Here is a 15000-nt window from a genome sequence, read left to right on the forward strand (position 1 = left end):
GTGTGTCTGTCTGCCTGTGTGTGTCTGTCTGCCTGTGTGTGTCTGTCTGCCTGTGTGTGTCTGTCTGCCTGTGTGTGTCTGTCTGCCTGTGTGTGTCTGTCTGCCTGTGTGTGTCTGTCTGCCTGTGTCTGTCTGCCTGTGTGTGTCTGTCTGCCTGTGTCTGTCTGCCTGCCTGTGTGTGTCTGTCTGCCTGTGTGTGTCTGTCTGCCTGCCTGTGTGTGTCTGTCTGCCTGTGTGTGTCTGTCTGCCTGTGTGTGTCTGTCTGCCTGTGTGTGTCTGTCTGCCTGTGTGTGTCTGTCTGCCTGTGTGTGTCTGTCTGCCTGTGTGTGTCTGTCTGCCTGTGTGTGTCTGTCTGCCTGTGTGTGTCTGTCTGCCTGTGTGTGTCTGTCTGCCTGTGTGTGTCTGTCTGCCTGTGTGTGTCTGTCTGCCTGTGTCTGTCTGCCTGTGTGTGTCTGTCTGCCTGTGTCTGTCTGCCTGCCTGTGTGTGTCTGTCTGCCTGTGTGTGTCTGTCTGCCTGTGTGTGTCTGTCTGCCTGTGTGTGTCTGTCTGCCTGTGTGTGTCTGTCTGCCTGTGTGTGTCTGTCTGCCTGTGTGTGTCTGTCTGCCTGTGTCTGTCTGCCTGTGTGTGTCTGTCTGCCTGTGTCTGTCTGCCTGTGTCTGTCTGCCTGCCTGTGTCTGTCTGTCTGCCTGTGTGTGTCTGTCTGTCTGTGTCTGTCTGCCTGTGTCTGTCTGCCTGTGTCTGTCTGCCTGCCTGTGTCTGTCTGCCTGTGTCTGTCTGCCTGTGTCTGTGTCTGTCTGCCTGCCTGTGTCTGTCTGCCTGCCTGTGTCTGTCTGCCTGCCTGTGTCTGTCTGCCTGCCTGTGTCTGTCTGCCTGCCTGTGTCTGTCTGCCTGCCTGTGTCTGTCTGTCTGCCTGTGTCTGTCTGTCTGCCTGTGTCTATGTCTGTGTCTGTCTGCCTGTGTCTGTGTCTGTCTGCCTGTGTCTGTGTCTGTCTGCCTGTGTCTGTCTGTCTGCCTGTGTCTGTCTGTCTGCCTGTGTCTGTCTGCCTGCCTGTGTCTGTGTCTGTGTCTGTCTGTCTGCCTGTGTCTGTGTCTGTCTGTCTGCCTGTGTCTGTGTCTGTCTGTCTGCCTGTGTCTGTGTCTGTCTGTCTGCCTGTGTCTGTGTCTGTCTGTCTGCCTGTGTCTGTCTGTCTGCCTGTGTCTGTCTGTCTGCCTGTGTCTGTCTGTCTGCCTGTGTCTGTCTGTCTGCCTGTGTCTGTATGTCTGCCTGTGTCTGTCTGTCTGCCTGTGTCTGTCTGTCTGCCTGTGTCTGTCTGTCTGCCTGTGTCTGTCTGTCTGCCTGTGTCTGTCTGTCTGCCTGTGTCTGTCTGTCTGCCTGTGTCTGTCTGTCTGCCTGTGTCTGTCTGTCTGCCTGTGTCTGTCTGTCTGCCTGTGTCTGTCTGTCTGCCTGTGTCTGTCTGTCTGCCTGTGTCTGTCTGTCTGCCTGTGTCTGTCTGTCTGCCTGTGTCTGTCTGTCTGCCTGTGTCTGTCTGTCTGCCTGTGTCTGTCTGCCTGTGTCTGTCTGTCTGCCTGTGTCTGTCTGCCTGTGTCTGTCTGCCTCTCTTTCTGTGTGTGAGAGAAAGAGAAAGATACAGGGAAAAGAGGAGCGTGGAGAGAAGAGAAATGAAAAAAGTAGAAATAGATAGAGAGAGAGGGGGGGGGAGGAAGGGAGGAAGAAAGAGAGAGAGAGAGAGAGAGAGAGAGAGAGAGAGAGAGAGAGAGAGAGAGAGAGAGAGAGAGAGAGAGAGAGAGAGAGAGAGAGAGAGAGAGAGAGAGAGAGAGAGAGAAACAGAGGGGAGGAGAGGGAGTGTGTCAGGGAGCGTACCATACATGGGAGTAAACACGCATCTGAAACCACCACACGACCAATGGACAGTCGATCTAGCCAAAATAGCAACCATAAGAGATATTTGGAAGGAATTATATAAAACACTCGTTATAGAGATGATCCCTGTTGTCTGCATTTCAGGGGAAAATAGCTCTTGTCACCCAACTAGACATTATTGATTGTGTTCGCGAAGCCTTTTTGCAAGACTAAAGATTCCCTTCACGTGTCACTGGCCCAGAATGCCTATGCTTGTTTGGACAGATATTCGTAGGATTAAGTCACCGAATATGTGATGGGGAAAACAACCGAAATTTGTTTGTAGGAATGACGTATGTAAAAATCTTGCGAACGCTAACCAGCTGATTGTTTGTTTTTAAAAATGTACAATTAGTCGAGAGCAAATAACACGTGGTAATTCAAGTAAATACTCACACACATACTCTCACGCCTACATCCACATCTATATCCACACAGACACAGACACACACACACAGACACACACACACAGACAAACACACACAGACACACACACACAGACACACACACACAGACACACACACACACACACACACACACACACAGACACAGACACAGACACAGACACAGACACACAGACACATATATATATATCGTTCAATCATGAAAGCCGATGAAAAAGCCGGCTCCAAACCCACTGAAAGCTTGCATGATCTTCGAAGATATCCCCCTGACTGAGCAGGCAGCGCAGACCAACTCGAGACGAGGCACCAAGGTCAGGCGAGCCGGGTCAACCACAAGATCTGACCTGCCCCCCTCCCCCCTTTTTTTATATTACATCTAAGTTTAGACTGATTAACTTACATTACCGGGAAAAGGTGTTACAAAAAAAACACATTATGTCAAGAAATCAGGAAATCAGCGTCCGCCTCAAAGGACCCTCACGAAAGTCAGAAAGAATTGCTCACTTACCTCGAGCCCATGAGAGCAACCAGACTGCCAGGACGGACGGCTCCAGACACTGAAATTTGAAGTTTTTGGGTTTTTAGTTTCGCTCACAAGTTAACGGGGTGTGTGAACTCTTAGGATTTCACAAATTACTAAATGTAAAGATGAGAGTAAAGTTGTAGAATAAGAAAGAGAAAGAGGATATCTTAACCAACTAATCCACCTTAGAATAACTCTTCAGCAGATAACTTGTTGCATTTACTTTTGAATACTGAAAGGACTCGATAACCTGGCCTCTAAATGAATTAAAGTGTATCGAGGCCGGGTGAACTAGTTTTAGAATAATCCATTACTCTCACTCTCTTCTTTCCTCTCCTTCTCTCCTCTCCTTCTCTCCTCTCCTTCTCTCCTCTCCTTCTCTCCTCTCCTTCTCTCCTCTCCTTCTCTCCTCTCCTTCTCTCCTCTCCTTCTCTCCTCTCCTTCTCTCCTCTCCTTCTCTCCTCTCCTTCTCTCCTCTCCTTCTCTCCTCTCCTTCTCTCCTCTCCTTCTCTCCTCTCCTTCTCTCCTCTCCTTCTCTCCTCTCCTTCTCTCCTCTCCTTCTCTCCTCTCCTTCTCTCCTCTCCTTCTCTCCTCTCCTTCTCTCTCTCTCCTTCTTTCTCTCTCCTTCTTTCTCTCTCCTTCTTTCTCTCTCCCTCTTTCCCTCTCCCCCCTCTCTCTAACTCAGACAACCCACACATGCCCAGCGGGACGGCTATTAAACCTGTCGCCTACCTGGTATTTTCTGGATACTGAAAATACCCCAAAGTGACGTTTCCTAGCGGGATACAGTACCTCCTGGCGTTTTGAGGGCCTTATTGGTAGTCAGGAATTGGAACCAATGCCATTATATTTACCCAAGTGCTGATGGTATTTTGATTAGCCTTTTAAAAATGTGGAATTCTTGGGTAGAAAAAAATAATGGTCTTTCATACTTTGAAGGTTTTAGCTGAATATGATGGCGAGGTTTGGATAAAGCATCTGATGAATGTTAAAACGGAACATGCACATCTAGACGCGTGAAACTATTTCAAGCACATTTATGAAGCTGATTTCACTCGCCATCAAGGTGCCCTATAAACTGTAATCACGACTCTTTAACCACGGACGACCTTACGACCTCCTTGTATGATTTCCCCATTCAACGGCCCAAACACACGCTCACTCCCTCATTCACACTTACCATTGTTGAGCACTCGCTTGAAGGGCCGATGTCCCGCGTCGTTCCGGAACCAGCTCCTCTTCTGTGGCACGTACACGCTCAGGTCCCTCCATGTGAGTGTGATGCCGTCGTCGGGTGCTCTCCAGGTGCCATACCCAAGGCCCGACTGCTTCACGAGGCCCGAGGTGTCCGCAGCCTCCTCCTGACGGGGTTGAAGACAAGGGGTAAGGGTACGAGGGAGATTGGTTGGGAGAGCTGGTCAGTTTGATCACAGAAAATGGGAGATATTTCGGATATATATATTCGAGTATGGAAAATGCAGTAAAAGGCAAGGGGGTGACTGAATTCTACTATGTGGAATTATTACATTTTTGTGCTGGAAACTTCTAATGAAATGCAGTAACTAATTTGCACACTGAATAACTATACTTGCCTTGTGGAATAATCAACTTGTCAAGAATATTTTTTGTTCAAAATGTCAACACTAGTGTATATCAGTAAGGCACAATAAGGCATTATAGATGACCATACCTTTATATAAATTATCATTCCAGCAATTCGCTATTACAATAGTCTTTTACACTACACTTACAAAGCATTCCTAATAATTCAACATAAAACGAGTTAGCTCAATCACCAGACCGACTAACTCAGCACAACAGACGAAACACGTGAATAAGGGGGACACGAGATGAAACTGGGCGAGGGGAAAGGACCACAGTGCTTCTCCGGGGCATCTTAAGGAAACGAACCTGTCCCTGACGTCCTGATAGCCGGCACTCACCTCATCGAAGAAGTCCCCGGAGTAGGTGTCAGAGCCGGACGATTGGTACACGTACTGTTGAGAGCCCAGGAGGGAGGCCCTCTCCTCCTGTTCCAGCCCCATCACCGGCAGGTTCCTGTAGAAGGGAATACCGAGAGGGTTAGGGTTGCCGGCCACCCTGAACTCCTCCGTCGGAAGGGAGTGTCGGCGTCGACGGATGTCATCGACGCCGAGGTCGCTCCAGCTGTCGCTCATGGTGCTTGGTACTCGATCAGCGACGCAAAATTATCTCTTTTCTTTCTCTCTATCTCTCTTATCGCTCACACCGCGTCACCCACTGAGCCACATCTTCAAGTTTCTAATTCCTGTTCTTATTCTCTCTCTCTCTCCTCCTTCGGCCAGCTCGCCACACAGCACCGGCCGCCACAACACCACTAGTGTCCCGCACGCTCAGAACACACACGGGAGTCTCTTCATCTCATCACCGTATCGTCGACGCGCGTCCCTCCTCGCCACCCACGCCTTCCGCGCCAGGACAGAATGTCAGCGCCTCGAGTGAGTCCTCTCCTCCCAGTGCCCCGAGTGACTCCCCTCTGTCAGCGTAGTACGAGCGCCCGTCCGCCCACGACTGAATAGGCGAGCCCGAGTGGCCGCGAGAATGGGTGGGGGAGGAGGACGCGCAGGTGAAGGGTGTAAGGCGATCCGCGCGCGTGAGAAAGAGTGTGTGTGTGTGTGTGTGTGTGTGTGTGTGTGTGTGTGTGTGTGTGTGTGTGTGTGTGTGTGTGTGTGTGTGTGTGTGTGTGTGTGCGCGCGCGCGTGTGCGTGTGCGTGTGTGTCTGTCCGGGCGTGGGTGGGTGTGTGCGTAGGTGAGTGCAAGTGCGTGCGTGTGCGTGTGTCCATGCGTAGGTAAATGCATATGCGTGTGTATGCGTACGTGCGTGTGCGTGGAAAGCGTTATCAGCTACGATCTATGTCCCTCCGTGACTGCTCTGCTGTGACCCGCCCGGCATATGTTGGCGGAACGAACCCGTGACAGAAGCCAAGGCGGTGCACTGTGTTGCTCGAAAACATGGTTGTGGGAACACCTGGAAGACACGGCGGCGAGGGAGGGAGCGAGGGAGGGGAAAGGGAGGGAGAAAAGTAGTGGGAAGGGAGAGGGGAGGGAGGGTAAAGGGAGGGAGGGAGGGAGGGAGGGAGAAAAGTAGGGGGAATGGAGGGAGAAAAGTAGGGGGAAGGGAGGGAGAAAAGTAGGGGGAAGGGAGGGAGGGGAGTGAGGGATAAAATTAGTGGGAAAGGAGGGAGGGAGGGAGAAAAGTAGGGGGAAGGGAGGGAGGGAGGGAGAAAAGTAGTGGGAAGGGAGGGAGGGAGGGAGAAAAGAAGGGGGAAGGGAGGGAGGGAGGGAGGGGAGGAAGGGAGGGAGAAAAGTAGGGGGAAGGGAGGGAGGGAGGGAGGGGAGGAAGGGAGGGAGAAAAGTAGGGGGAAGGGAGGGAGGGGAGGGAGGGAGAAAAGTAGTGGTAAGGGAGGGAGGGAGAAAAGTAGGGGGAAGAGAGGGAGAGAGGGAGAAAAGTAGGGGGAAGGGAGGGAGGGACGGAGGGAGAAAAGTAGGGGGAAGGAAGGGAGGGAGGGAGAAAAGTAGGGGGAAGGGAGGGAGGGAGGGAGGGAGAAAAGTAGGGGGAAGGGAGGGAGGGAGAAAAGTAGGGGGAAGGGAGGGAGGGAGGGAGGGAGGGAGAAAAGTAGGGGGAAGGGAGGGAGGGAGAAAAGTAGTGGGAAGGGAGGGAGGGAGAAAAGTAGTGGGAAGGGAGGGAGGGAGAAAAGTATGGGGGAAGGGAGGGAGGGGAGGGTGAGAGAAAAGTAGTGGGAAGGGAGGGAGGGAGGGAGAAAAGTTGTGGGAAGGGAGGGAAGGAGGGAGGGAGAAAATTAGGGGGAAGGGAGGGAGAGAAGTAGGGGGAAGGGAGGGAGGGAGGGAGAAAAGTAGGGGGAAGGGGAGGGAGGGAGGGAGAAGGAAAGGGAGGGAGGGGAGGGAGGGAGGAAAGAATGAAGGAGGGAAAAAAGATGGGAGGGAGGGAAGGAGACCAGAGGGGGAGAGGGTGGAATGGAAGGAGCAAGAGAGGGAGAGAAAAAGAAATGGAGGGAGAGAGGGAGAGAGGGAGAGGGAAAGGGAGTGGGATAGAGAGAGAGAGAGAGAGTGGGGGAGGGAGTGAGGGAGCAAGTGGAGGAGGGAGTGAGGGAGCAAGTGGGGGAGGGAGTGAGGGAGCGCGCGGGGGCGGGAGTGAGGGAGCGAGAGGGGGAGGGAGTGAGGGAGCGAGTGGGGGAGGGAGTGAGGGAGCGAGTGGGGGAGGGAGTGAGGGAGCGAGTGGGGGAGGGAGTGAGGGAGCGAGTGGGGGAGGGAGTGAGGGAGCGAGTGGGGGAGGGAGTGAGGGAGCGAGTGGGGAGAGGGAGTGAGGGAGCGAGTGGGGGAGGGAGTGAGGGAGCGAGTGGGAGGGAGTGAGGGAGCGAGTGGGGAGGGAGTGAGGGAGCGAGTGGGGGAGGGAGCGACTGGGGGAGGGAGTGAGGGAGCGAGTGGGGGAGGGAGTGAGGGAGCGAGTGGGGGAGGGAGTGAGGGAGCGAGTGGGGGAGGGAGTGAGGGAGCGAGTGGGGGAGGGAGTGAGGGAGCGAGTGGGGGAGGGAGTGAGGGAGCGAGTGGGGGAGGGAGTGAGGGAGCGAGTGGGGAAGGGAGTGAGGGAGCGAGTGGGGGAGGGAGTGAGGGAGGGAGTGAGGGAGCGAGTGGGGGAGGGAGTGAGGGAGGGAGTGAGGGAGCGAGTGGGGGAGCGAGTGAGGGAGCGAGTGAGGGAGGGAGTGAGGGAGCGAGTGGGGAAAGGAGTGAGGGAGCGAGTGGGGGAGGGAGTGAGGGAGGGAGTGAGGGAGCGAGTGGGGGAGGGAGTGAGGGAGGGAGTGAGGGAGCGAGTGGGGGAGGGAGTGAGGGAGCGAGTGGGGGAGGGAGTGAGGGAGCGAGTGGGGGAGGGAGTGAGGGAGCGAGTGGGGGAGGGAGTGAGGGAGCGAGTGGGGGAGGGAGTGAAGGAGCGAGTGGGGGAGGGAGTGAGGAAGGGAGTGAGGGAGCGAGTGACTCTGGGAAGTAGTGAGAGGGATCGAGCGAGTGCGTGAGTCTGGAAAATGAGTGATTGAGTGAGTGAGTGAGTGAGTAAGTGAGCGAGCGAGTGCGCAAGTGAGTGAGTGAACAAGCGAGTACGCAAGTGAGTGAGTGAGTGAGTGAGTAAGTGAGCGAGCGAGTGCGCAAGTGAGTGAGTGAACAAGCGAGTACGCAAGTGAGTGAGTGACTGACTGAGTGACTGACTGAGTGAGTGACTGAGTGAGTGACTGAGTGAGTGACTGAGTGAGTGACTGAGTGAGTGACTGAGTGATTGACTGAGTGAGTGACTGAGTGAGTGACTGAGTGAGTGACTGAGTGAGTGACTGAGTAAGTGAGTGAGTGAGTGAGTGAGTGAGTGAGTGAGTGAGCGAGTGAGCGAGTGAGCGAGTGCGTGAGCGAGTGAGCGAGTGCGTGAGTGAGCGAGCGAGTGCGTGAGTGAGGTGCGAGTGAGTGAGGTGAGCGAGTGATTGTGGGATGAGTGAGTGTGAGTGAGTGAGTGAGCGAGCGATGTGGAAGTGAGTGAAGTGAGGAGTGGTGAGGAGTGGTGAGCGAGCGAGCGAGTGCAGTGAGTGAGGGTAGGAGTGGAGTGAGTGATGTGAGTGAGTGAGTGAGGATGATGTGAGTGAGTGAGGAGTGAGCGAGCGATGTGCGCAAGGAGTAGTGATGTGAGTGAGTGAGTGAGTGAGCGAGTGAGCATGAGTGATGGAGTGGAAGTGAGTGAGAGTGAGTGTAGTGAGGAGTGAGTGAGTGAGTGAGTGATGTGGTGAGTGAGTGAACAGTGAGTGGCAGGAGTGAAGTGAGTGAGTGAGTGAGTGAGTGAGGAGCGAGTGCGCAAGGAGTGAAGTGAGTGAGTGAGTGAGTGAGCGAGTGCGAATGTGAGTGAGCGAGTGCGAGTGAGTGAGTGGAGGAGTGCGATGAGTGAGTGATGAGTGAGTAAGTGTAGGAGTGAGTGAGTGGGAGTGAGTGAGTGAGTGAGTGCGAAGTGAGTGAGTGAGTGAGTGAGTGAGTGATGTGGCTGAGTGCGCAAGTGAGTAAGTGTGAGTGAGTGAGTGAGTAGTGGAGTGAGTGCGAAGTGAGTGATGAGTGAGTGAGTGGAAGTTGAGTGAGTGAGGATGGAGTGGAGTGGTAGTGAGTGAGTGAGTGAGTGAGTGAGTGCGATAGTGAGTGAGTGCGATAGTGAGTGAGTGAGTGAGTGCGTGAGTGAGTGAGATGCGATAGTGAGGGGAGTGGTAGTGAGTGAGTGCGTAGTGAGTGAGTGCGATAGTGAGTGAGCGATGTGCGCAGTGAGTGAGTGAGTGAGTATAGTGAGTGAGTGTCGAGTAGTGAGTGAGTGCGATAGTGAGTGAGTGATGTGAGTGAGTGTGATGAGTGAGTGAGTGTCGTAGTGAGTGGGAGTGCGATAGTGAGTGAGTGCGATAGTGAGTGAGTGTCGATAGGTGAGTGAGTGCGATAGGAGAGTGAGTGCGATAGGGAGTGAGTGAGTGAGTGCGAAGAGTGAGTGAGTGAGTGAGTGCGATAGTGAGTGAGTGAGTGAGTGCATAGTGTAGTGAGTGAGTGAGATGAGTGCGATAGATGAGTGAGATGTAGTGTAGTGCGATAGTGAGTGAGTGAGTTAGTGCGATATTGAGTGAGTGCGATAGGAGTGAGTGAGTGCGATAGTGAGAGTGAGTGAGTGGAAGTGTGTAGTTGATTGTGAGTGAGTGAGTGCGATAGTGAGTGAGTGAGTGAGTGCGATAGTGAGTGAGTGATGTGATGTGGCGGATAGTGAGTGAGTGAGTGAGTGCGATAGTGAGTGATTGAGTGCGATAGTGAGTGAGTGAGTGAGTGCGATAGTGAGTGAGTGAGTGAGTGCGATATTGAGTGAGTGAGTGAGTGGCTAGTGGTGAGTGAGTGAGGCGATAGTGAGTGAGTGAGTGAGTGCGATAGTGAGGAGTGAGTGAGTGCGATAGTGAGTGAGTGAGTGAGTGCGATAGTGAGTGAGTGAGTGGAGTGCGATAGTGAGTGAGTGAGTGAGTGCGATAGTGAGTGAGTGAGTGAGTGCGATAGTGAGTGAGTGAGTGAGTGCGATAGTGAGTGAGTGAGTGGAGTGAGTGAGTTGCGATAGTGGAGTGAGTGAGTGCGATAGTGAGTGAGTGAGTGAGTGCGATAGTGAGTGAGTGAGTGAGTGCGATAGTGAGTGAGTGAGTGAGTGAGTGAGTGCGATAGTGAGTGAGTGAGTGAGTGCGATAGTGAGTGAGTGAGTGAGTGCGATAGTGAGTGAGTGAGTGAGTGCGATAGTGAGTGAGTGAGTGAGTGCGATAGTGAGTGAGTGAGTGAGTGAGTGCGATAGTGAGTGAGTGAGTGAGTGCGATAGTGAGTGAGTGAGTGCGATAGTGAGTGAGTGCGATAGTGAGTGAGTGCGATAGTGAGTGAGTGCGATAGTGAGTGAGTGCGATAGTGAGTGAGTGAGTGAGTGCGATAGTGAGTGAGTGAGTGCGATAGTGAGTGAGTGAGTGCGATAGTGAGTGAGTGAGTGCGATAGTGAGTGAGGTGCGCTAGTGAGTGAGTGAGTGCGATAGTGAGTGAGTGAGTGCGATAGTGAGTGAGTGCGATAACGAGTGAGTGCGATAGTGAGTGAGTGAGTGAGTGAGTGAGTGAGTGTGTGAGTGCGCAAGTGAGTGAGTGAGTGAGTGCGCAAGTGAGTGAGTGAGTGAGTGCGCAAGTGAGTGAGTGAGTGAGTGCGCAAGTGAGTGAGTGAGTGAGTGCTCAAGTGAGTGAGTGAGCGAGTGAGTGCGCAAGTGAGTGAGTGAGTGAGTGAGTGCGCAAGTGAGTGAGTGAGTGAGTGCGCAAGTGAGTGAGTGAGTGAGTGCGCAAGTGAGTGAGTGAGTGAGTGCGCAAGTGAGCGAGTAGGTGAGTGAGTGAGTCTGAGAAGTAGCAGAAGTCACGTGGATCAGCAGCCTCTGTCATAATCCCCGCTTTGGGAGGAAGGGAGGGGAGAGGAGGGGGGAGGGGAACGCGTAACCGAAGAGGCCTCCCTCCCTCCTCCCTCCCTCCCTTACTCCCTCCCTCCCTCCCTCCTCTTCTCCCCCCCTCCCCCGTCCCCCTCCCCCTTCCCCTTCCGTCACCTGACCCCCAGATAATATACTATTACCTCGCTCTTTCCCGCCGAGTTATATCGATTCTCCTCAGCCTTCCGCCATCTTGAGTCTCGTCCCCCCCCCCTTCCACCCTCACTACCCCCCCTCCAACTTCGGGTCGCCCCCCCCCCCCCCCTCCAACTTCGGTCGCTTCCCCCGCCATCATCTTGTGACTCTCGACTGGCGGTCTGAGCCTCGTGGTGGAAACTTCATTAAAATAAAATCTATTGTCTGTCTATCGTTAAGGATACAGCGAGACCAGTTATCTAATAGACCGAGTTTTGATTGTTGGTTTGTCTGTTTGTCTGTTTTTTTGTGTGTGTGTTTATTATCATATTTTTTTTATGCCGAGTTATGAAAGGTATGAAGAGAACTAACAGTAAAAGCAGCTTGGATAATCTGCTTTAAAACGTGGGAAGAGGAGATTAATGTGGTCTTGTATGTAGAAGCTGTAAAATAAAAATGAATTCTAATCCTTGAGTCCACTTGCTGACTATAAGCTTAATTATATTTAAGATCAATAAAAAGCACAACAAGCACACAATAGTATTAACCAGTCATTTTGCAAATAATCGCAAACTTAGAAATGCTCATGACGGAGAACTGATCTGTAACAACGAAAGATAATATTAAATAACAGCTATGCATACTTTTTTTCCGTCCTGACATCTGCTTATCAATAACATCAATTAACCAACGTTACTGAAGACTAACCGGCCTAGCATGATGATAGAGCATTTATCTCTTCAGACGCAAATTATCAACATTAACAACTCGCTGTCACTCATATTTTCCAGACTGTTTTACTTTTTATAACACATTAAGACACCATATTAATAAGATTTCCGTGGACCACATCGGCATCAACAGAAAACAGAAAAAAATACTAAATTAATTAAATAAAATAAAATAAAAATCTAAGAAACCAGTAACAAAACGAAAAAGGTCAATGACAAAGCTTCGTCTACAGAAGGAACATTTATATTCTTTGTGAGAGAGACTCGTGTTCTCTCGTCAATCTTGTGGAGAGATAACAACCTCTTACTCCAGCTAGCAGTATTTCACAAAGGGTGTCAATGTGAGCTACGACTTAAATACTGCCTTGAGAGAGAGAAAAAAAAATATCTTGTATCTGTATTTTTTTTACACTGGTTGATTTTTTTCTCCAGGTGTTGTGGCGAATGCTGAAGGCTTTTCTCGAGTTCACTGAAACTGTGAAACGTTCATATTGAGAAACATGCATATATACTGGACACCAAAATAACAAAAACAAAATTAATCGAACAAACGTGCCGGAACAAATGAGAATGACAAAGAAATATAACTGGTAGATTGTTTTTATTCCGGGTGTTACGTCAAATACTTTTCACTTGACGGTTCAATTTATACTCGATTATCAACAAACCTGCATATATACTTGAGAACAATATAGCAAAAGAAAAAACAAACAATACACAATGAAACGATCCCACCGAAACAATCATAATGACACAGAAACATAATGAATATCAGTACCAACCAAAAATAACAAAATAACGAAAACCAAAAACTGAAATAAAACGATAAAGAAAAGAAGAAAAAAAAAACACAAGAGGAAAATCGACCTGGGTGAATTGGGTAGGTCTGCAGAGGTGAAGAATCTTGCAAACATGATGGCTGACGAAGGTACTGCAATCCACGGTTCTCACGCTGACATCACGCGACGGAAGGCACTGACGCGGGGTCGCACTTGTACAAGGGGATTACATGCTCCGTTCCAGCCGTCTGGAGCGCCACTAATAGTACACACACACACACACATGCTCAGAGTTACGCGATCTCTACACCACACCCCTGTAAGTCGATACAGACACACGCACATGTACGCACACATGCCTCATACAAGCAGACATACATCATGAATTTAGCTATGTTTCTTTTTCCTCCCCAAACGCCACTTTTTGAAGAGTAACGAGATGAAATAATCAGAACATATTTCAGCGGCCCAGGCCCCCACGACATACCTGAAAGATTAAAGGACTGGGACAGTGCCTCGAGGTCGCTCTGGCTCACTATCCAGAGCTGCTCCTCCCCCTCCTCCTCGAACACCTCCACCTCCTCCTCCTCCTCCTCCCCCTCCTCGAACACCTCCACCTCCTCCTCCCAGACCACTACCACCACCTCCTCCTGCCTCTTCTTCCTCTTCCTCCTCCTCCTCCTCAGACTCCCCCCTCCCCCCTCCCCCCTCCTCTTCCTCTTCCTCTTCCTCTTCTCCCTCCCTCATCCTCTTCCTCTTCCCTTCCTCTTCCTCCCCCTCATACCTCTTCCTCTTTCTCCCCCTCATCGCTTCCTCTTCTCGTCCCCCTCATCTCTTCCTTTCCTCTTCTCTTCTCCCCCTCATCCGCTTCTCTTCCTCTTCTCCCCCTCATCCTCTTCCTCTTCTCTTCCTCCCTCTTCCTCTTCCTCTTCCTCTTCCTCCCCTCAGCCTCTTCTCTTCCTTCTCCCCTCATTCCTCTTCCTCTTCTCCTCCCTCCCCGTCATCCTTCTTCCTCTTCCTCTTCCTCGCCCCTCATCCTCTTCCTCTTCCTCGTTCTCCCCCTCATCCTCTTCCTCTCCTTCCTCTTCCTCTTCCTCTCCTCCCCTCATCCTCTTCCTCTTCTCCCCCTCATCCTCTTCCTCTTCCTCACCCTCTCTTCCTCTTCCTCTTCTCCCCCTCATCCTCTTCCTCTTCTCCCCCTCATCCTCTTCCTCTTCCTCTTCCTCCCCTCATCCTCTTCCTCTTCCTCTTCCTCCCCCTCATCCTCTTCCTCTTTCCTCCCCCTCATCCTCTTCCTCTTCCTCCTTCCTCCCTTCCTCTTCTCTTCCTCTTTCCTCCCCCTCCTCTTCCTCTTCCTCTTTCCTCCCCCCATCCTCTTCCTCTTCCTCCCCCTCATCCTCTTCCTCTTCCTCTTTCTCCCCCTCATCCTCTTCCTCTTCTCTCTCCCCTCCTCCTCTTCCTCTTCTCTCTCTCCTCCTCTTCCTCTTCTCCCCCTCATCCTCTTCCTCTTTCTCCCCCTCATCTCTTCTCTTCCTCTTCCTCCCCCTCATCCTCTTCCTCTCCTCTTCTCCCCCTCATCCTCTTCCTCTTTCCTCCCCCTCATCCTCTTCCTCTTCCTCTTCCTCCCCCTCATCCTCTTCCTCTTTCTCCCCCTCATCCTCTTCCTCTTTCTCCCCCTCATCCTCTTCCTCTTCCTCTTTCTCCCCCTCATCCTCTTCCTCTTCCTCCCCCTCATCCTCTTCCTCTTTCTCCCCCTCATCCTCTTCCTCTTCCTCTTCCTCCCCCTCATCCTCTTCCTCTTCCTCCCCCTCATCCTCTTCCTCTTTCTCCCCCTCATCCTCTTCCTCTTCCTCTTCCTCCCCCTCATCCTCTTCCTCTTTCTCCCCCTCATCCTCTTCCTCTTCCTCCCCCTCATCCTCTTCCTCTTCCTCTTCCTCCCCCTCATCCTCTTCCTCTTCCTCTTCCTCTTCCTCCCCCTCTTCCTCTTCCTCTTTCTCCCCCTCATCCTCTTCCTCTTTCTCCCCCTCATCCTCTTCCTCTTCCTCCCCCTCATCCTCTTCCTCTTCCTCTTCCTCCCCCTCATCCTCTTCCTCTTTCTCTTCCTCTTTCTCCCCCTCATCCTCTTCCTCTTCCTCCCCCTCATCCTCTTCCTCTTCCTCTTCCTCCCCCTCATCCTCTTCCTCTTTCTCCCCCTCATCCTCTTCCTCTTTCCTCCCCCTCATCCTCTTCCTCTTCCTCTTCCTCCCCCTCATCCTCTTCCTCTTCCTCTTCCTCCCCCTCATCCTCTTCCTCTTTCTCTTCCTCTTTCTCCCCCTCATCCTCTTCCTCTTCCTCCCCCTCATCCTCTTCCTCTTCCTCTTCCTCTTCCTCCCCCTCATCCTCTTCCTCTTCCTCCCCCTCATCCTCTTCCTCTTCCTCTTCCTCCCCCTCATCCTCTCCCCCTTCCTCTTCCTCTTCCACCCCCTCCCCCTCCTCTTCCTCCCCCTCTCCCT

The 15000-nt window shown here is 52.0% G+C and overlaps 1 protein-coding gene across 2 annotated transcripts in view; it reads right to left on the minus strand.

The window, feature by feature from the left end:
• The window catches only part of LOC125047229 (protein scarlet-like), a 62325-nt gene that overhangs the window by 19136 nt on the left and 28189 nt on the right, over window positions 1–15000 (minus strand). The window contains exons 1-4 of one of the 2 annotated variants that reach the window (XM_047645438.1): window positions 12597–12911; window positions 4771–4885; window positions 4008–4188; window positions 2813–2861 (exon numbers count right to left, since the gene is read on the minus strand). In XM_047645438.1, coding sequence (XP_047501394.1) covers window positions 2813–2861; window positions 4008–4188; window positions 4771–4885; window positions 12597–12643 — 392 coding nt within the window. In that variant the 5' untranslated portion in view covers window positions 12644–12911. Of the gene's footprint in view, window positions 1–2812; window positions 2862–4007; window positions 4189–4770; window positions 4886–12596; window positions 12912–15000 lie in introns of those variants that run through there. The other variant, XM_047645439.1, reaches the window with a different exon arrangement.

The sequence above is a fragment of the Penaeus chinensis genome, chromosome 40 (genome assembly GCF_019202785.1).
Source record: "Penaeus chinensis breed Huanghai No. 1 chromosome 40, ASM1920278v2, whole genome shotgun sequence".
Classification (NCBI taxonomy): Eukaryota; Metazoa; Arthropoda; class Malacostraca; order Decapoda; family Penaeidae; genus Penaeus; species Penaeus chinensis.